General features: G+C 39.9%; 1 protein-coding gene and 1 long non-coding RNA gene across 4 annotated transcripts in view; one reads left to right on the top strand and one right to left on the bottom strand.

Moving 5' to 3' along the window:
* Nucleotides 1-21,927, bottom strand: part of LOC134298008 (uncharacterized) — a 69,502-nt gene that overhangs the window by 11,541 nt on the left and 36,034 nt on the right. The window contains exon 1 of one of the 2 annotated variants that reach the window (XR_010004974.1): nucleotides 731-1,017. The exons of the other annotated variant lie outside the window; for it this stretch is intronic. This is a non-coding gene — a long non-coding RNA (uncharacterized LOC134298008). Of the gene's footprint in view, nucleotides 1-730; nucleotides 1,018-21,927 lie in introns of those variants that run through there. 2 annotated transcript variants of the gene reach the window in all.
* Nucleotides 1,086-21,927, top strand: part of clcn4 (chloride voltage-gated channel 4) — a 64,514-nt gene continuing 43,672 nt past the window's right edge. Inside the window, exons 1-7 of one of the 2 annotated variants that reach the window (XM_062977257.1) lie at nucleotides 1,086-1,221; nucleotides 9,914-10,065; nucleotides 11,362-11,461; nucleotides 14,436-14,623; nucleotides 17,927-18,049; nucleotides 18,361-18,567; nucleotides 18,668-18,748. In XM_062977257.1, coding sequence (XP_062833327.1) covers nucleotides 9,922-10,065; nucleotides 11,362-11,461; nucleotides 14,436-14,623; nucleotides 17,927-18,049; nucleotides 18,361-18,567; nucleotides 18,668-18,748 — 843 coding nt within the window. In that variant the 5' untranslated portion in view covers nucleotides 1,086-1,221; nucleotides 9,914-9,921. Of the gene's footprint in view, nucleotides 1,269-9,913; nucleotides 10,066-11,361; nucleotides 11,462-14,435; nucleotides 14,624-17,926; nucleotides 18,050-18,360; nucleotides 18,568-18,667; nucleotides 18,749-21,927 lie in introns of both variants that reach the window. The other variant, XM_003218815.4, reaches the window with a different exon arrangement.

Raw genomic sequence — 21,927 nt, 5'->3', positions numbered from 1 at the left:
TTTGTGGAAGTGAAGGGGCAAAGATGTAAAAGATGTAAAAAAAATGCTCCTCTTAATTCAAAGTCAGAAGCAGGAGGCCCCTTTTCTGTGAAGAGGGCGAGGAAAAACACCACAAAAAGTTGGATCTTCAAACTGCAAAAGAACTATTTATTGCGTGGCCATAGCAATGTGACAAATACATGCATACATGCAATCAAAGGATTTGTCCGAATTTCCAAAAATGGTTGCAAGGGTTTTATCACCTTCACAGAAATTAGCAAGCATATCCTTATTGGCTTACAAAGATCATTTACCCCATTTGTCTAATGTTGTCTATGTCACAAGCATCTTAACCATCATGCAATCCCATTGATTTTCTATGCTGTAACAACATGTGATTCTTTAGACAATGGTGCTTTCATGTTACTGACCCTGACTTGTTGCAAGTATACGCTCGAAATCGTATGGGAACCGGTTCTGACTTGATGTATTGTTATTATTTGAAAGTAACTTCTTTTCTCTGGAACAACTCTTTTCCCAAACATCAGCATTTTCTCTCAAATGCAGACCTTCCTCAAACATAGGCCTTTTGCAACTTAGGTCAATCAAAACATATGGGATTTATAGTCTTTACAAGTATCTTTGAGAAAAAAAATTAAACCCACGTCCCTCTCAGAAGCAGTATGCAATTTTAGTTTAAAACTTTTTTGTTTGAGTTCTGTTTAAATGAGAGTCTGTTCTGTTTCCCTACCTGCCAACCTCTCATGCCGAGGCATGAAACGCCTTTCCCTTTGGGATTATCAGATTCTAGTTTGAGCAGAAAGCCCCCTGCAGAGTGCAGCTGTGCATTGTATGCCTTCTTTTATTCTTTTAACCAGGCAGTCCGCCCAACACTGAATGAACACAGAATGCAAGCTTGGCTCATTTCAGGCAATACACTCTCCTGGGTATGATAGACCCATGCAATTTCATAGCTTAGTTGTAAAGCAACAAGAACAGCAATGCATTGCAATGTGCACTGAAAAGATATAAGGATGCTTTAAGAGGCTGGTTTAATCCTACAGGATCAGAGGCCAGTTGCTGCCTGTCTCTCTAGGAAGCAGGTCTCTAAATAGAGAGTATTCAGCGTCATGTGACGGTTACTGTTTCCTCCATATGACATCATTGCCTTTGCAGCCGTTCCAGGGAAGAAAGGATGCTGTCGGGAATTTGGGGGCTGAACTAAAGGATGTTGCATTGCAGGTAAGAAGAAACCATGCTCCGTAGCCTGGATTTGCAAGACTTTGCCTGTGAGTGTATTTTGAAATTATGCTTTGCCAATTTGGAGCTTAAATACTAATATTAACCATCATTGCAGGGCCTATGTGAGTCTTGCAGGTGCAAGATTCTGTTTACTTGATGCTGGTGTATTTGGAAGCCAAATGAAGGTTTAAAACAAGGCAGTTCATGAAAATGCATCCTAGTTTTAGAAAACAGCAAGCTACATTTCTATTAGTATTTGCAAATAATGGGGACATGAGAGCACTACCATGCAGAAATGACATTTTTATTTTAAAAGGTTTATGGCCTCTTAAATATACAGCTACAGTATTAGTTTCTTGAAATATTTTAGAGAGATGCATATTTTTCCTATTTCTTGCATAATTCTTCTATCTTTGCGTGTGAGGAATTGAATTCATGACATAAGCAGGGCATACTATTTTATGTTAAGGGTGTGTGTGTGTAAATAGTGTGCTCTTTATAGTAAGATGGAGATTATATCTAAATCCCTTTTGGATTTCAGTTTCTCTCCACTACAGTATAGGTTTGTATGATCTCAATGAGTATCCTTTTCATTTGTCAGGAATTAGGGGGCATATTAATTTTGCGTTGATGACATTCTGATAGGTCATGGTGGGATTTGTTAAAGATATTTGAATGTAAAAGTTGATTTTTTAAAAAATGCCAGGACAGGCTTCAATTTCCACTCCTTTTAAAAGGCCACCATGAAACCTGCCCGTATCTAAATGAAAAGGATGACTCAGCTTTAAAAGCACAGTTAAATTTAGAGCACAGGCAGTTCTTGAGCAATTTTGCATAGTTATTTATTTATCTCATTGTGCTCCCAATGATTGTCTTGGGTTTTTTTTTCATTGTAAAATGTTGCTGGAAAAAAATTGCTGAATGCTTATTCACACTACAGTGGGTTTTCATCTTGTTTCTATCTTTAATGGAGACAAAACAATGGTGACTACCATTGGGCAGAGTGAAGTATCATAAAAGTGTTATCTATTTTTAATTGCATATTTTTATTGACATGGGGATTTTTCAGCCTCGTGTAACAACATAATTCAGCAGGCTTTAGATAGTATGCACAATGACTGGGAAGGAGAGTACTATTTATATGGCTTCAGGTATCAAAATGTCTTGGCCCTCACCAACATCCAGTCACCCACACTAATACCCCATCCATGTTCCCTGCTAAAAGGTATTGCCAAATATACAGGGTGTTTGAAAAAGAACTCCCTATAATAAGTGCCTACAACTGAACTGCAGATAATTTGGACTAACCTAAACATACCGTGATTTCAACCACATGATATTATAATATTATTTTGGTTAGTTACACTGTAATTGCCAAATCAGGAGTTGTCACTGCCAATTTCCAGTATATTCCTGTATGCATTTTATTCACATAAAATGATCTCTGTCGGTTCACACAAAAAGCAGTACACCTGAAGTGATTATTTCTTCGGGGATTACATGAAAGCTCCATCTCAGCAGATGTGTCTAGAAAGGAGTCTTGAGCTCTCCATCCAATCCATATTAATTTTTTAACAGCAGCTAGTTTCCTACTCCATGAATTTGTGGTTTCCCAAAATGACACAGGGATTTCCATGACCAAGCAGGGATTTGAAACCTTGCCTCCAGTGTTGGAGTTCAACACTCAAACCACTATACAACACTAGCTCTTGTACTCAGTAGAAAAGACAATGATGCTTGGTAAAGTGGAGGACTAGGAAAATCCATTTGCTTTAAATGTTATTAAAGTTAATTATGATCAACTTACTTTTTAATTGTGATCTTTGGTATGCTTTTGTCACCAACCCTCCACATTTTCAGTTTTGACTTTTGTGAATTTGTTTATTAAAATGTTTTTTTCTTGGAATCTCTAGATCCTCTAGTGCAGTGGTTCCCAACCTGTGGGTCCCCAGGTGTTTTGGCCTACAACACCTAGAAATCCCAGCCAGTTTACCAGCTGTTAGAATTTCTGGGAGTTGAAGGCCAACACATCTGCGGACCCACAGGTTAAGAAGCACTGCCCTAGAGTGTCATACATTTTGTGGTCAATGTCCTCTAGTTGTGCTGGAGGACCTACAGACTTCTAATGGGACCACAGCTCTAGGAATCTCTAGGTCCTCCAATGCAATTCTGTGTTCAGCTTCCAGTCAAGCTGGAAGACCTAGACATTCCTAGAAAGGGGAACTTTCACTTTAAAAAAGTCTTTATTTGCGATTCTTCTCTTTCAGAGAGATCCCATGCCCCTAACCCAGACATGAGCAAACTAAGCCCCCTGAATGCTTACCTCAGGCCCTCCTCATTTTCCCTGTCCTCTCAGCATAAAGACACAGTAGCCCGCTGCATCCTGATGCAGAAAGGACTCAGGAGGAAGGCATGCAGCCCTTGAGAGCCCTTGAGCACTCTCAGCCGTCTCATGTCTCATCCTTCTCCCAGCATAAGGATGCTGCGAGCGGCCCTGTCATGCTGAGAGGATGGCCTTAGGACGGCAGGGAGTGGCTGAGAGCCCTCCGGAACACTCTTGGCCGTCGCCTGTCTCACCCTCCTCCCGGCATAATGCTGAGAGGACAGCCCGAAGATCGGGGGAGGAGGATTGGGGCAGTCGCCGCATGTCTCGTTTTCCTCTTGGTATAAGGATGGGGCAAGCAACCCCATCCTTATGCCAGGAGAACAACCTGAGGATGAGCCAGGCCCTGCCCCGCCCCCTCCCGGTCCCACCCTCTCACAGGCCCTCTCTCTCTTCCCCCCCCCCCCCGTCCCGTCCCACCCAACATATGCCCGGCCGCTCTCCCTCCCGGCCCTCCCCACTCAGTTGGGCTCACAATGCAACCCTAAGACAAAAAAATTGTCCATGCCTAACCTCATTGAATGTTTGGGGGGGGGGGGGGCTGACTCTGTTGTGCTATTTTTAATTTATTTGTGGTCAACAAGGAGCTCTGGCATGGGCTGGTCCATGACGTCATGAAGAGTTGGAATTAAACAAACAACAACAACTTCCTTGAATCCGGGGGGGGGGGGGGGGGGGTCAGAAAGAATGCAGGATCATTTTGCTAATTAGCTTCTATTTATTTGCCAATGTTTTTATCATTGCTTCACCTATCTCACAGTGAATTTGTGAAGATAAAATGGGTTGAGGTTACCCTGAGCTTCTTGGAAGAAAGGCATTATGTAATAAACAATGATCTTTTTGATGCTGCGATAAATGAGTATGCAGATTTTGGAATAGTGATAATGATATCTATACATTTAATTTGGTATAGGGATTGACACTTTTGTTCTATAGTATATGTTGAATATTTGTTTATTATTTTCAAAATTTCCCTTCTTTAGATGGTATCTAGGAGAGTTATAACAGTTTGCAAATTTTGTGGGAGAAACTATATATGTATATGTACACAACTGCTAACCAACAGCCCACTGATAGATGAGGCCAAAGTATACTTCATTTCACTACAGGTCTCAAGTCCTAAAGCAACTGGCAGTTTTGAGTGTTTAAGTGTGTACATATGTAAATTCAGTTACCAAGCATTTTTACGTTATTCATTTTAACACTTTTATTCAACCATTTAGTTAATCTCTTAAGGATTATAATGACAGACAGCCAATTCTCTCACACCAGAAGTGACTTACAGTTTCTCAAGTCACTCCTGACATGAAAAAAAAAATCATAATAACTTTTGAGCCCATTTTGGGCATGAGGTGGCTTGCTGTTTCAAGGTGGAAAAAATATCTAATGCCCCTGAAATGTTTTGCAGTTTTTCAGAGCTTGTTTTTTAAAAAACAAATCCCAAACCATTTTCTTTATGTCATAACATTTGTGAATAAGGAGTATAGCATAGTGGTTTGGGTCATTGGCTGGCACTCTCGGGCATCAGGGTTTGAAGCCCCACCCAGCCATGGAAACCCATTGGGTGACTTTGGGCAAATCACATATTCCTTGGCACAGAAGACATCAATGGCAAACCCTTTCTGAACAAATTGGGTCATTGTCGTTGTCCCCCCCCCCCCCTCGAAAAAGAAACAATGATAGACTTGCCTTAGGGTCATCATAAGTTACTAATAATTTGAATATATACAACAACAGTGACTTTGGGGTCCCAAGGGCTATATTGGATGCCCCCCCCCCTTCCAGGGCCACACTCATTCTCTGTTGAGGTCCCTTATATAATTTCTCCCTGTAATATATGCTAGGCTTCGTTCACTACTATGTTAAGAGGGCTTTGAAAAACTTGTTTGTTGTCTCAAGCGTTTTACTGGTAGATTTTATTACACAAGCTTCTTTTTTGCTGATTTCAGGCTATTTGGGTTTGTATGCTTTCCTATAGATGATTTAAACTCCATTAATTTGTGAGTTTATCAGTTTGTTATATTGAAACTGAAGGAGCCTCGGTGGTGAAGTGCGTTAAAGCACTGAGCTGGAGACCGAAAGGTCCCAGGTTCAAACCACGGGAGTGGCGTGAGCGACCGCTGTTAACTCCAGCTCCTGCCAACCTAGCAGTTCGAAAACATGCCAATGTGAGTAGAAGAAATAGGTACCGCTCCGGAGGGAAGGTAACGGCGCTCCATGCAGTCATGCCGGCCACATGACCTTGGAGGTGTCTACGGACAACGCCGGCTCTTTGGCTTAGAAATGGAAATGAGCACCAACCCTCAGAGTCAGACATGACTGGACTTAACGTCAGGGGAAACCTTTACTATATTGAAACTGTGTTCATATTCTCTTGTAGGTTGACTTAAGAAAACTGGAAGATTGAAATGGATTGAGACATATTTAAGATAGACAGGACTGGGGAAGAAACAAAGCCTAAAAAGTTTTAGTGAGCAGACAGAATTCTTTTTGCAGTGGTAGGATTTAATCTGATAATATACCCCACGTTATGCAAAAAAATGATTTTTATTCAGACAGGCTGCATTTTCTTTTTTCCTCAAACTCACCAGCAACAACAATGTGAACTGCTTTTGAAGTGTTTCACTCCAACTGTGTGTGAATTATTACCTTATAAAAATATTAGCTAGGACAGGAAAATATTTTCCCAATCTTCTCACTGACATAACAAGATACGGACCGAGGACTGAAGGAAACCTCCAACTGAGCCTAAATGAGAACTACTTATGACATTGAGATTGTTTAATGTATGGAGGTATTTGAGTGAAATGGAATAAGAAAGAGACAGTACCTCAAGATCCAACAAATATCAGCCTCTACTGATGTGAAATGTATGGCTGGATAAGGAACAACAAGTAGCACAGGCATTTCTTCTGGCACAAATACAGAACTTTTTCAAGAACAACGGGGCTTCATTGTATGTGGTCTTTGTCAACAAACATATAGAGTTTTTAGTTGGCCTTAAATGCACAGCCACAGACTGAAGTGATGAAAAACTGATTGACCCCCCCCCCCCCCCGTCCCGTCCTTGCAAAGATCTGTCAAATTCAATGTCTCAGAAAAAGCTATGATTACATGGAAAAGTAAACCACAATAATTCCATCAGCAGTCAAAGGTTGAGGTGATCAGATGAGTAACCTATAAATAAAACCCTATAGGTTTCATCTTGGTCTTTTTGTTTCTAGATATTGTTGTATTTTTTAACATTGGACCCTTCATGTAAATCCTGACATTTATGTCTGTTACTAATACTACTGGTTGAGCATCCTAATCTGGAATCCTGAAATACTCCAATAACCAAATTGTCCACAAGGGTGGCAGTTTTTTTTTTTCTGTGTCAGGAGCGACTTGAGAAACTGCAGAATTGGCCGTCTGCAAGGACATTGCCCAGGGAACGTTTGGATGTTTGATGTTTTACCATCCTGTGGGACGGTGGCTGAGAAAGCATTTTTACTGTATGATAATTCAATGGACATAAACACTGTTACATGCACAAAATTATTAAAAACATATTCTGAAGTCACCCTCAAGCTTTTTGTATAAACTATGTATGAAACATTAGGCAAGTTCCAACTCTAAAAACATGGCTGTATGTCCAGGCTTTTAACAAATAAACGATAAAGATGATACGGACTGACTTATGGATATAGCACGAGGTTTTCGGATGAATGGATCTGAGCATATGTATTTTTAAAATTTATATACTGTAATTTTATACTGTATTTAATAGTTTTTAACTGATTTTGTGTATTGTTGATTGATTTTGTATAGGCACCTAATTGTGCCAGTGTTGTAAGCTGCCCTGAGTCCCTTCGGGTGAGAAGGACAGGATATAAATATTGGAAATAAATAAATAAATAAACAGAAATGAATTTTATGTATAGGCTTGGGTCCCATCTCCAAGATATCTCATGGTATGTGTATGAAAATACAGGTATTGCAAAATCCAGAAAATCAGAAATCTAAAACTCTTCTAGTTCAAATCATTTCAGATAACAAATACTCAACTTGGAAAACACCCTCTTTTTCTAACCGCCACATCCTCTACCATGAGTAAATGCGGTAAATGATATGCAAGAAGAGATGTTTAACATTATTTATTTAAAACTCTTGGAACACAAAGTAACATATTGTAACACCTCTAAGCAGCGCGAACACTGGAAACCAACACGGAGGCCAATAAACAATCTAATATCTTTATTAAAGCAATAAAAGTTCTAAACAAAAATGAGCAGAGTATATAGTCCAGCAGTTGACCTTTTAGAGAAGATCAAAATTAGTCCAATATAATGAAGTTATATGTCCAGTATTAGAGTCCAAAGTCTATAATCCAAATAACCGAAACACACTCAAACTCTTTGGAAGTTTGAGTGGGGAAAAAGCAAGGTTTCATAGGGAGATTCTTGAAGTAAAGTCCAGGACAAGGATTCAAGGCTAGGCAAGGTATTTCGTGGTGGATCTGAAACGCAGTCCAAACTTGACAAGGAGTGGAACGCAACTCCCGGTCTACTCGTGAGTAAGCGCACCGGAGGGCCGCTTCGAAGCTCAGGAACAAGAGTCGATGTTCTTCTATGAATAGTCACGTTGACACCACGATATGGAAAGCTCAGTGCAGAACTTTTATGGAAGTTCAAGAGCTTCCCCCAACAGGTGTTTAACTCCCCAAATCTTCCCAGAGAACGAAGCTGTTTCAACATCGTACCAGATGCCTGCCTCCCCGAAACTTCCCAAGGGAAACGGTTTAATCACAATTATCTCTCTCCGCTAATCTCGCGCTTCGTCTTAGAAACTGCTTATGGGAGCGATGTGTTTTGAGAAAAGCCTTCCTATCAAACACCAAACTTTCCGGGGAACCGGGCTCTGTTTCAAGGGCGTCCCTAATTGGCTCTGGCACGAAAATGTCAACAGGGGACATCTGGAATGGAACAGAATCTTGCTGAGATGGGAAAAAGCCCAAATCCTCTTCAGTTTGATCTATGATGGCTGCGGGGTCATAGGCCAAAGGTCCCTGAGACATCACACATATGACTTTAAAGAAACATCAGATCTTAACTGAATAGGCTCAAGATTATCCTGATCTCTAATAGTACCATGCAACCCAACAAACTCTTTCTAATTTCTGTATTGACCTTCTGTTCCTTCTATAATTGCTACTAACTTAGGCCTCCTGAACATGCCTGTTAAGCATCATCACCACCACCATCATCATTAGTATTTCACCTTTGCCTCAAACAGCTTATAACAATTGAAGCAGCTAAAATTCACAGCAGACAATTAAAAATACATTTAAACTATAAAACTTAAAACCCAACTAAATGACAGCCATGTGATGAAGTCAGTCCACAGGGAAGGGAATTCCAGAACCTAGGAGTAGTCATCTATAGAATCATAGAATCATAGAATAATAGAGTTGGAAGAGACCTCATGGGCCATCTAGTCCAACCCCCCTCTAAGAAGCAGGAAATCGCATTCAAAGCACCCCCGACAGATGGCCATCCAGCCTCTGCTTAAAAGCCTCCAAAGAAGGAGCCTCCACCACAGTCTGGGGGAGAGAGCTCCACTGCCGAACAGCTCTCACAGTGAGGAAGTTCTTCCTAATGTTCAGGAGGAATCTCCTTTCCTGTAATTTGAAACCATTGGACTCCAGTGTTCCCACCAGATGAAAGAGAGAAGGGATAGGTTTGCATGGGATAATATCCTTAACTTGGTGGAGGGAGCTTTTCTTTTTGGTGGAACTAAACATGTATTGTAGCTGGGAACCTGCTTTGCTTTGTCTTTGCTTTGACAAGTGTTATTGCTGTTTGAAAATACTTGTGTATTAAGTATCTGTGTCAAGTTAGACATATTCCCTTTGGATGGAATCTTTTTAGCCTAATGTCTGAATGTTTGAAAGTTTATTTATTTATGTTAGATAAAGTATTTTGTTAGTTTCAACAGTGGCCTTGGGAAGTACAGTACTACCTTCACATCCTTTTAATTACATTGTGTTCCGTTCTTCCTTTTAATGTGTGAACCAAAATAGATTCACTGATATTCCTAATTCCATTTAATTACCATTATCAAATGAATATGGTCTCCTGATCTTATATTTGAAATATGAAGATTATTTTCAGGATGACATAGTTCCTCATGTGACATGTGCATTTTTGCATTTTTAATCCTGTATTATCTATTTGATCACCCTCCTCCTCTTTTTCTTTTTCTTCTTTGGAGAAATCTGTTTTCATTTAAAACAACATTGTACATCATATTTGATTTTCTTCTGTGTAGGTACTAATATGGTTAATGCAGGAAACATGAATGGCTCTGGGAATCTGATGGATTTTCTGGACGAACCTTTCCCTGATGTTGGAACCTATGAAGACTTTCATACCATTGATTGGTTAAGGGAAAAATCACGTGACACAGACAGACATAGAAAGGTAGGTGAAAATGCAAAGCACTATTTTACAAAGCCAGTTAAAGTACTAGATTTCCTCTTTTCTCCCATTGATGGTTATGATCTTTTGAAAGTTCCAATAACATAAAGATGATGTGTGAAGAAACTACCATCTGATTTCAGACATAGTGGAAAATCCAACTCTGGCTATGTATAAATCCTTCAACTGGTCATTCTCAATTTTTAGTAGACATTTCAAATCGTATCATATATTGCATTGATTTCTCTAAAATTATTTTTAGAAGGAAATTAGTATTCCATTATTAGAAATCTATTGAAGTCAAGATAACACTGTGGTCACCTCATGTCATTCTCCAGTCAGCCTATTTTTCAGGGCCAAATACAGAAGGTAATGACTCCCAAGTATCTTGAATTTTGGCCCAAACTTTTCTTCTTTTGGATATACACTATACATTCCAGGTAATAGTGAGCCCTATTGAATGAACGGCTTCCACCAAAATCATAGAGCAGTGGTTCTCAACCTGTGGGTCCTCAGGTGTTTTGGCCTACAACTCCTAGAAATTCCAGCCAGTTTACCAGCTGTTAGGATTTCTGGGAGTTGAAGGCGAAAACATCTGAGACCCACAGGTTAAGAACAACTTGTAGAGTCACACTGGAAAGCGCAGGAAGTGCCTAGAGAGGACACATCTCTAGACATCACTACATCCTCCATCATGACTGTGACCAACTTATGGCAAAAGTACAGTGATACTTTGACTTAAAAGTTTAATTCTTAACTCAAAACATTCCATTGAGATGCACTGAAATGTTATTAATCCATTTCAGTCCCCCGAACCCCAACCCACATTTTTGTTATGTGTTTTCAAATTAGAAAATATACTTTATAAATAACAAATAGTGTGTAAATGGTTCTAGCTCTTAACTCAAAATGCTTCTCTTATGTCAAAGCAAAACTGGACTGAGTGATGGCTCTTAACTCAAAACACTCTTAATTGGGACGCTGTTAAGTAGAGGTTCCATTGTATAGCTTACAATCATCTGAAGGAATCAAAAAGTCTAGAGAGGACATATTTTGTCAGACACGAGTAAATGAAACTATGGATACTGGTCCCGCATTCACATGTATTGCCACATGTTTTGTGTTTATAGAAATGTCATTGTAAGAATATGTAACCAATAGTTTTCCCACAGAGGAAAGATGGGTAAAAAATGTGTTGTTGTTGTTGTTGTTGTTGTTGTTGTTGTTGTTATGTATACATAAGTTCCATGCTGCCTATATGTATAGGACAATTACAAATTGTATATATTTTCCTTTTAGATTACAAACAAAAGCAAGGAGTCAATATGGGAGTTCATCAAAAGTTTACTAGATGCCTGGTCAGGATGGGTTGTGATGCTGCTGATAGGACTGCTAGCAGGTATTCTCAAGAAACTATTATATCATTTCAACCAGCATAAACACTCAGAGCTTTATTCTGGGACCATCTTATGCGATATTTAACAGTTTGATTCTTGACCTTTCAATATGGCTAAGATGAGACGTATGGTTTCTGCCCTGAGATACATTTGTAAAACATTCTGAGCATTGACCTAAAAAAGGATGTTATTAACAATCAAAGCACTATCATACATATTTTTAAAAGATAAAAGCACTGGATTGTACTGTTGCTACTGAAATGGTTGTTAATAAGAGAAGTAATATCAATGGCCAAATAGAATTACAGTAGAGTCTCAATTATCCAAGCTAAACGGGCCGGCAGAAGCTTGGATAAGCGAATAACTTGGATAATAAGGAGGGATTAAGGAAAAGCCTATTAAACATCAAATTAGGTTATGATTTTACAAATTAAGCACCAAAACATCCTGTTATACAACAAATTGGACAGAAAAGGTAGTTCAATACACAGTAATGTTATGATGTTATTACTGTATTTACGAATTTAGCACCAAAATATCATGATATATTCAAAACATTGACTACAAAAATGGCTTGGATTATCCAGAGGCTTGGATAAGCGAGGCTTGGATTAGTGAGACTCTACTGTAATGCGTTTATTTATTACCCCTCTCTTCTCCAGTCACTGTCAGCTATATTTGTGCCCTCATTTTTATGAAATAGACACACTTCTATTTCATCATACTTGATTGTAAAATTTTTCTAGTGGATATTCATCCTAGCAGAAGACAAACACGGGAATCTAAGAATGATCAACATACAGTATGCACAAAGGGATGAAGACAATTATTCACAGTCCTATAATTAATGTAGGTTGAGTCAGGGGTTTTAGCTGATAGTGATCAGAACATCTTAGATAAAGCCATGAACACAGAAAAAGGCAACTGTATATTTAGAATATATATATTGAAGTACACAAATATACTAGTAGCCCCTTTAACACTTTCTAGAAAATGACTAGTATAGTATAATTACAATGATACCGTGTTTCCCCGAAAATAAGACAGTGTCTTATATTAATTTTTCTCCCAAAGATGCTCTAGGTTTTATTTTCAGGGGATGTCTTATTATTCCATGAAGAAAAATTCACATTTATTGTTGAACAAAAAATGAACATTTATTATATACTGTACAGTAGTTGTCATCATAAACCAACATAACCAGACAAACTGTGAATCCTATCAAGAATTTCTTGTTACTACCAATATTTCCATGTACAACACTTTATGGTATGTATATTTACCGATCCTGCATGCTCTGGTGTTCTGTTTGGCGGGCATGCTTCCAAACAAAATCTTTGCTAGGTCTTACTTTCGGGGGAGGCCTTATATTTAGCAATTCAGCAAAACCTCTACTAGGTCTTATTTTCTGGGGATGTCTTATTTTAGGGGAAACAGGGTAGCTACTTTATTGTATAATGAAATAGCTATCATTGTAATTCTGTATGAAAATAAAGCCTTTTCATCAATAACATGCAGATCAATGTTGTTATTAAAGTTATATATAGTATTTATTTCTGTCTTGCTACAAAACCTAGAGGGGCATATTGATCATGGTGATGTTTTTGACTTGCTTTCTCAGATGGCAATAAATATTATACTACTACACTATTTATTTTTTTAAAAGGAAACATACCCAAAAGTTCCCCAAATTAAAGTAATTTTCTCTGATCCAAGAATGGTTCTTATACACAAGTATGGCTTTGGTACTCAAAGCAAATCCCCACTTGTCACTTAGTCTTTGATCTTTATGTGAATGGAAAACCCTGTACTTGCAATGTTCTCATAGGTGAGTTGAACTCACAGGTTAAAGAATGTGTTGCAGATTACTAAACCAACCATTAATGCCCTTTTCACTCTTGACTGGCAAAGATTTTATTTCATTATTTCATCATTCATAGTGGAACCTCCGGTGGTGCAATGGGTTAAACCCTTGTGCCGGCAGGACTGCTGAGCTCCCTCTGTCAGCTCCAGCTCACCATGGGGGGGGGAACATGAGAGAAGTCTCCCACATGGATGGTAAAACATCAAATATCCAGACATCCCCTGGGAAATGTCCTTGCAGACGGCCAATTCTCTCACACCAGAAGCAATTTGCAGTTTCTCAAGTCGCTCCTGACACCAAAAAAAGCATTCATCATATAGCATGCCTTCTTATCATTGACCACTTGGTGTCACTGTGGTGCTGTGCTGTTTGAAAAAGCTGCCCAATAAGTAGAATAAAAAAAGAGACGAGAGAATTTTGTAAGGATTAAATAAAAATTCAGGCAATAATGTTCAAAAGCCACATACAACCTAAGTAAATCCAGTATGGACTCATTCTTAATTTTGAAGTCTGCATATTAAAACAGTATAATATGGATGACACTGGTTTATTCATCTGGAGATCTTAACATGAAATAAAATGTCCAGAGTTAGCATTATATCCAGTGTTTACTTCATTGGTTTTATTGGCTTAGAGAGCAGTCTCATTGAGACTATCTTTGCTTTTGCCACATATTCTTGTCTAAATGACTAAGTTTGCTTATTTGCAATTTGCTTAAAAACTTTCAGTGGTGAGCCAAGCAGAGCAGATGGCATTGAAGAAGAAACACTGAACTGCACACTAAATCATATAGAAACAAAAAAGCGGGATGCTTCCTATCTCTGCCAACCGACCAACATCTGTTTGAAAGATACATGCTTTTGAAACTGTCCTGTGGCTACGAGACAGTTTTGTAGATATTCAGTTGTAAATTGCAGATGCTTTACCGGAATAGGATGTTGTAAGCCCTTATTTTGATCACCACAGGGTGATTCAACATGGAATGTGGATGGCACTTGTTCATGGATTGACTCATATTTATGGGACACCTCTGTGACATTGAATTTTGAACACTTATTTCTTAAGCTGTATATTTTGCACCCTTCTGTGAATCTGTTTTTCTTCCCTGCCAGGCACATTAGCTGGAGTTATAGATCTAGCTGTGGACTGGATGACAGATTTGAAAGAAGGTGTCTGTTTATCAGCGTTTTGGTATAGCCATGAACAGTGTTGCTGGACGTCTAATGAGGCTACTTTTGAAGACAGGGACAAATGTCCTCAGTGGCAAAAATGGTCTGAACTTCTTGTTAACAAATCCGAGGTATGGCTGCATTTTTCCTGCAACTTTCATGCTGTTCTTTCCTGGCAGCTCTCGTTGAAATGTTTCTATTGAGTTCACAAATTACTCTGTGTATATAAATTGCTGAAGTGATCACTGAAAATAACAAAATGTGCTTGCTTTCTCATTGAGATTGTCTTTCATGCAACACAAACATGACACTTTTGTGCTGCTTTAATTGCCATAGTTACATCCCATGGAATCCTTGCATCCTTTAAAAGTTTGATAATTTTTCATCTATTGTTGTGTGATGTTTTACAAGGTTTACCTGGATTAAAGTATCTGGAATTTTAAATAAACGAACAAACAAACAAATAAATAAAGTTTGATAAAGCAATGCAGCTTTCTGGCAAAGAATTCTAAATATGTCATGAAACTGCAAATCCCAGATTTCCATAAAATGGATTTATGCCAGCAAAAGTAGTATCAAATGGAATAAAAGGGAATTTTTGAAATATCTTTCCCCAGCTATATAACTATGTAGATATCTCATTCTTGTCACAACTTCCAGCTGTCGTCATACAAACTCTGCCTTTTTCCGTGGGTCTTGTGAAATATATATTTTTTTGCACTAAGAATAATTCTTAGACTGTTTTATGTTAATAATTCTTAAATGGCTGTATCTCAGATGTGATCTGTTCAGACTTCTTTGCAGCTGATAAATTCTGCTTGTCATAGCTGATGGAATTTGACAATTTGAAGAATGAATATAGTTGGGTATTTTTGCAGCACAATTTTCCCCTGAGGTTTTGTCCCTTTTTGTAGCCTCAGAGCTTCTTATCACACTACAGTTATGAATTCTGACACATGTCAGAATTGTTTTAATTATCTTGTTTTTGCCCCTAAGAGGCATTAAAGCAGATGCCTGATATGAACAATTTTGAAGCCCGTCAGACATTCACCATACCATACTTTCAGTTTGTTTTTTCATTCTTCCTAGGAATTGATATTGTCTTCAGTACTGCTTATTACACCGAAAGGACACTTTAAGGCAGAGATGGCCAACGGATGCTTTGGCCAAATACTCCCATGAGGCCACTCAGAATGTCTCATAGTAAAGAGCCATGGGGCTTGTAGCCCTAACAACTGAAGGGCCACCAGTTGCCCTGCTTGAAAGAGGATATTTACACTGTTATTCAGTTTCAGCCTATTGCCTTGAGCTTTCAAAACCATTTTTGTTCTAGATCATCTATCAAAATGGAAGTAGTCGCTGTTTCACCCACAGTAGTCACAGGTTTATTCTATAGTTGGGAAATACACAGCCACATTCAAAGGCTTAAACCATCATTAGGTGGCCTTGTTAGCTGTTTGTAAATGTAACACTGTTGGAATGTAATGTGATTTGGGATTATCTGGATAGACTTCAGAGTTGACTATTTTTGCATTCCCTCTGCAGCATTACCAAAACTATTACAAGCTATCATCACTACTGGGTTGTTGTGAGTTTTTTGGGCTGTATGGCCATGTTCCAGAAGAATCATCTTCTGAACATGGCCATACAGCCTGAACAATTCACAACGACCCAGTGATTCTGGCCATGAAAGCCTTTGGCAACCTATCATTACTGCCACCACCAACACCATCACCTGCAATTTGTTGTTAGTTCTGAACTTGGCCAAACTGGTTATTATTCACACTAATTTACTGAAACACATCAAGTCCAAGCCACAGTTTATAATGTTTTCTGGTGTCGACAAACAGTAATTAAATTTGACCACAGTTTGGGGGTTGAATGTAACACTAAATTTTAGGCAATTAGGGGAAAAAGTGGAAACTTCAAACCTGTGGCCACAGAAGCATGAGGCTTATGCACAAAACAATACACAATAGCTAATCAGGAGTGTTCAACTTTCTTTGCAGGAAATATGAGATATGTGTGATTTAGACTAATAAAGAGTAAAAAAAAAGTCTTACATGAAAGCCATTTAAAATTTTGAAGGAGAAGAGAGAAAGCATGATCTTACCCCTGTATCTACAGGACTAATACCCACCGATTCATTTATCCATTTAAGAGAGAAATTGGATCCAAGCAGCTTGTGTCCAGTTCAGTGACAAAGTTCAAAGATTCTCCAAGGGTATTTCCAATTCACACTGGTGGAGACCTCGATTTGCAAATAAAGTCTATCTGGAAAGAAATAACTGATATTGCTATAGCTGTCTCTTATTTAGAGTGCGACATGAAAACTTTCATGGGCAAACTTAAACAAATGCTCTTCAGCTGTAGCAATAAGAACTGCTCACTGATTCAATAAGTGTCAAAACAGAGATGCCATAAATCTTTGTTTTTGCTGGGATAAGCAAATCCAGCTGTCAAAATTAATGAGTATGAAAGTCACCCAATCAATAATCATTTTGTGCAAATTGGCAAGAAAAGGAGTGAAACCAAAAAATAAAACAAAATCATGCCTGCAACAGTGAACCCAGTTTAATATTTGGTTTAAACCTTCCAGAAGATTGAAGTTGCTGATTGATCTACCCAAACAACAATGCATGCTAACATAGAAGGAGCATCATTTTGGTGACTTCATATAGATTTAGAAAGGGATTGATGCCAGTTTGAGCAAAGGTTGGTTGACAAGAACTGCATTTTCCCAGAGCTTAAAATAGTTACTTTTTTGCATTGTTACTTGCACAATAGCTCTTTTGAATAAACAGCTTTTGCAGCTAAATGAGTTTTAAAAAGAATGCTTCAGTGCCTTTTCTACCTATATCTGCTTTAAATTGTACTTCATTGTTTTGCAAGGGTTCGAGGTAGGCGCCATATGTTGCACACATAGGTATGTGTGTGTTTGTGTGTATATGCACATTTGGGAAGGTGGGAAAGAACAGGAGCAGAGCAGTAAACATACATTTTCTCAATGTCATTACAATTCCTGCAGTGCTTCGGCATCTGTTTAATATTGTTTGCAATATTTTATATAGTTGTGAGAGTGCCATGTTTTTTTTTCATATTTTAAAAATATTTTCATACTGGATTTTTTTTATATGTACTGCCCTACTTTGGATGCCAAATCGATTAACAACAGGGCAGTTCTATGATTTTTTTTTTTGACAAATTTGGTGGAGTGAAGTAGGTGAACACAGGATTGTACCCATAAAGTGTAATATTTCAAATATTGAATAAACATACAATGAAATACATACTGTATGACCTGTTGTTAAGCTCTATGAAGAGATCTTTCCTCGCACCATCTTTTATTCATATAGTAACTAGCAGAAACACGCCACTTGCTGGATTGGTGTAATGGTTGTTTGTTCTTGGTTTTCTTTCCCCCTCTCCCCTAGGGTGCAAGTGCTTACATTCTGAATTATTTTCTTTACATTTTGTGGGCATTACTGTTTGCTTTCCTGGCTGTCTCTCTTGTCAGAGTATTTGCTCCCTATGCCTGTGGCTCTGGAATTCCAGAGGTAAGTTTTTCCCCCTTCTGTATGGATTGACATGTATTTTGAAACTGGGGTATATGGAATTAATTTTCTATCTTGCAGTGTTTTGTATATATTCACTCTCAAGGCGGAAACTGAGTACAGAAATGTAATATTTTGTCCATGCTTTTTTAAGGGGGCGGTGAGGTGTCTGCTAAAGGAGGTGTAATTGAATTAAAAATGGAGAAACCTTTTTCATTAAAAGTGCATGAACTTTCAGAAACTCTGACCTCTTCAAAATTTCTGAGTTCCAAAAACCAGAGCTGTCAACCGCTGTTGTTCTTCCTGCCTTCCAGATAAAGACCATCTTGAGTGGCTTCATTATTAGGGGCTACCTGGGCAAGTGGACCCTCCTAATCAAGACAGTAACGTTAGTTCTGGTGGTGTCTTCAGGACTCAGCCTTGGCAAAGAAGGGCCTTTGGTCCACGTGGCTTGCTGCTGCGGCAATTTCTTCAGCAGCCTCTTCTCAAAGTACAGCAAGAACGAGGGAAAGAGACGAGAGGTACCATTGGTTTCTCAGTTACCACACCTCACCTCACAAAGTCCTGTGTATATTTCCCACAGACTCTTTAGACTCTTGTGTCTCAATGTTTCCATACTAGGTGCTTTCGGCAGCTGCCGCTGCAGGTGTTTCTGTTGCCTTTGGAGCGCCAATTGGTGGTGTCCTTTTCAGTCTCGAAGAGGTAAGTAAGGAGCAGCTTCACTTAAGTTACATGTTTCCTGAAGTCTTTGTATGACCCACTTGTTGGAGGAAGGAATGAGCAATGTCAAATCTGTAGACCAAAAAGGGTTGCTGATACAGCATGGCTGGGCATGTCTGTTGGTTGCTTGTTTCATTTCAGACTGTAGGTGGCAGTCATGGTTTGCATGAATGGGTGAGGTCACTGAACTCAGTAAACCAGGCTACTAGGAATAAACATGTTTCAAAATTCAAAATAAATGTGTTCCATGTCTTATGTATTTGGGATACCTTAACAACAATTGTAAATATTCCTAAAATGTAAATTATGGCTCTGTTCTTCAACAGCTTTTTTTTTAACAGGTAGATTCCAATAAGAAAGAACTGCTGTGCTAGCCTCTACCAGAAGTCCGAGGCAGTATAGTCTGGAAACAGTTTTCCTACCTTATCTTCAATTTGTATAAACTTGTCACGACCCAGGCTACAGAGCACCAATAACCATACGCAGAGGCCAGATTCTATCTAATATCTTTATTAAGGAAATATATAAAGTTAGTAAAAGCAAATGTAAAAGATAGTCCAGAAGCAGACCTTTCAGGAAAGGTCAAAATTAGTCCAAGGAAATAATGTCCAATATGAAATATTAAGGTCCAAAGTTGTAATCCAATAACCGAAACACTCACTTTGCCAAGCAAAGTGAGGGGAGATGACAAGGTCCTTTAGTCCATAAACTTGAGCAAGGCTAGGAAATAACTTGATACTTGAAACAAGGCTTAAAACGTGGAACAAGGTAACTAGGAACAAGAACAAGGTCCGTGGAATAACTTGGTAAAATCCGTGGAACAAGGCAAGGATTGGTCCTGGGAAACAAGGCAAAGTCCGTAGGTAAACAAAGGCTGGGAAGCAAGGCGAAGGCTGGATAGCAAGGCAAGGCTTGAGCGAGAGCGAGGCTTGAATCGGAGCGCGCTGTCCAGACACAACCCGCTCCGTAGGCTGACGAATTGACTCCGCGAAGTTACTACGCGGGTAAAACATCTATATAGAGTCTAACTTTCCCACCGAAGCAGTTCTCTGGGAATCAGAAACGAAAGCTAAACTCTGAGACCAGATGTTAAACTCCTTAAAGATTCCCACGAGAAGCAGTCTTAATTGGCTACATTCTTAGCTGCAATCCTCGCACTCCTGCGCGAAGCTGAATCCAAACTTCTCTGTTGTTTACAAAACTCCCGGCGCAAGAACACGGGAGAAGTAGGCTCTGGGCTTGTTTGACATACTTCTGGGAGACAACTTTCTTGCAGGTGCAAGGTTCCCAGATCTGCCTGGGAAAGATCTGGCTGAGAGGAATCCAGTTCAGACTGGGAAGGTAAAAAACCCAAGTTTCCATCTTCATCAGGAATTACAATGTCCTGAGCAGGACTACAAGGCCCATGGATCATCACACTATCCCCCTCCTCAAGGCCCCTCCCAAACTGGGACTCTCTCCCCGAAGCGCGAGGCCGCGGTTTGGTGGGATAGGTCTGATGAAAGCGACGGGTTAGATCAGGAGCGTGAACTGTGGAGGCGTCTTCCCAAGAGCGCTCCTCAGGGCCAAAACCCACCCAGTCAATGAGATATTGCAGGCGGCGGCGGTGAAAGCGAGAATCCAAAATGTCCTCAACCTCGAACTCCTCCTCCCCATTCATCAAAACAGGAGGGGGGGCCGGTTGGTCTGTATCAGGACGCACACCATCCGCCGGAAGGAGCAGGGAACGGTGAAACACTGGGTGAATGCGCATTGAACGCGGAAGTTGGAGTTTGAAAGTCACTGTGATGAACCATGGGCCTTGTAGTCCTGCTCAGGACATTGTAATCCCTGATGAAGATGAAAACTTGGGTTTTTTACCTTCCCAGTCTGAACTGGATTCCTCTCAGCCAGATCCTTCCCAGGCAGATCTGGAAACCTTGCACCTGCAAGAAAGTTGTGCCCCAGAAGTATGTCAAACAACCCCAGAGCCTACTTCTCCCGTGTTCTTGCGCCGGGAGTTTTGTAAACAACAGAGAAGTTTGGATTCAGCTTCGCGCAGGAGTGCGAGGATAGCAGCTAAGAATGTTGCCAATTAACATTGGTTCTCGTGAGAATCTTTAAGGAGTTTAACATCTGGTCTCAGAGTTTAGCTTTCGTTTCTGATTCCCAGAGAACCGCTTTGGTGAGAAAGTTGGACTCTATATAGGTGTTTTGCCCGCGTAGCAACTTCGCGGAGTCAATTCGTCAGCCTACGGAGCGAGTTGTGTCTGGACAGCGCGCTCCGATTCAAGCCTCGCTTCAGCTCAAGCCTTGCCTTGCTATCCAGCCTTCGCCTTGCTTCCCAGCCTTTGTTTACCTACGGACTTTGCCTTGTTTCCCGGGACTAATCCTTGCCTTGTTTCACGGATTTTACCAAGTTATTCCACGGACCTTGTTCTTGTTCTTAGTTACCTTGTTCCACGTTCAAGCCTTGTTTCAAGTATCAAGTTATTTCCTAGCCACGCTCAAGTTTTATGGACTAAGGACCTTGTCATCTCCCCTCACTTTGCTTGGCAAAGTGAGTGTTTCGGTTATTGGATTACAACTTTGGACCTTAATATTTCTTATTGGACATTGCTTTTTTGGACTAATTCTGACCTTTCCTGAAGGGTCTAATTCTGGACTATTTTCTATACTTGTTTTTATTAACTTTATATATTCCTTCAATAAAGATATTAGTTAGATTCTGGCCTCTGTGTATGGTTATTGGTGCCTCTGCCGCCTAGGTCGTGACAGTTTGACTCCGCCAACCATAAGCACCAACTAACCGAGGCCAGGATGTCTACCGGAGCCGCGCCGGCTGGACAGCCGCTCAGCTACACCATCAGCAAGGACGAAGTGGACCGCATCCGTGACAGACTCAACGCGCAGGATGGAGAAATAAAAGGGTTGAGGGAGCGCGGAGTTCGCCTCCCGGCCATGGCGTTGCCTACCAAGTTTTCTGGAGAAGCTGCTAAGGTTCATGTTTTCCGCCGCCAATGTCAAGCTTATCTAGAGGCCCGTGATGCCGAGTTTCCCCAAGAAGACATCAAGGTGGCGTGGGTCTACAGTCTTCTAGACGGACCAGCGGCTAGCTGGGCGACGGCCCTGTTTGATCAAGCCTCCCCCCACCTAAGTTCAGCACAACGCTTCTTGGATCA

This window comes from Anolis carolinensis, chromosome 3 (assembly GCF_035594765.1).
Source record: "Anolis carolinensis isolate JA03-04 chromosome 3, rAnoCar3.1.pri, whole genome shotgun sequence".
Lineage (NCBI taxonomy): Eukaryota > Metazoa > Chordata > Lepidosauria > Squamata > Dactyloidae > Anolis > Anolis carolinensis.
Note: the sequence above shows the minus strand (reverse complement) of the source record. Positions and strands in the feature narration are given on the sequence as shown.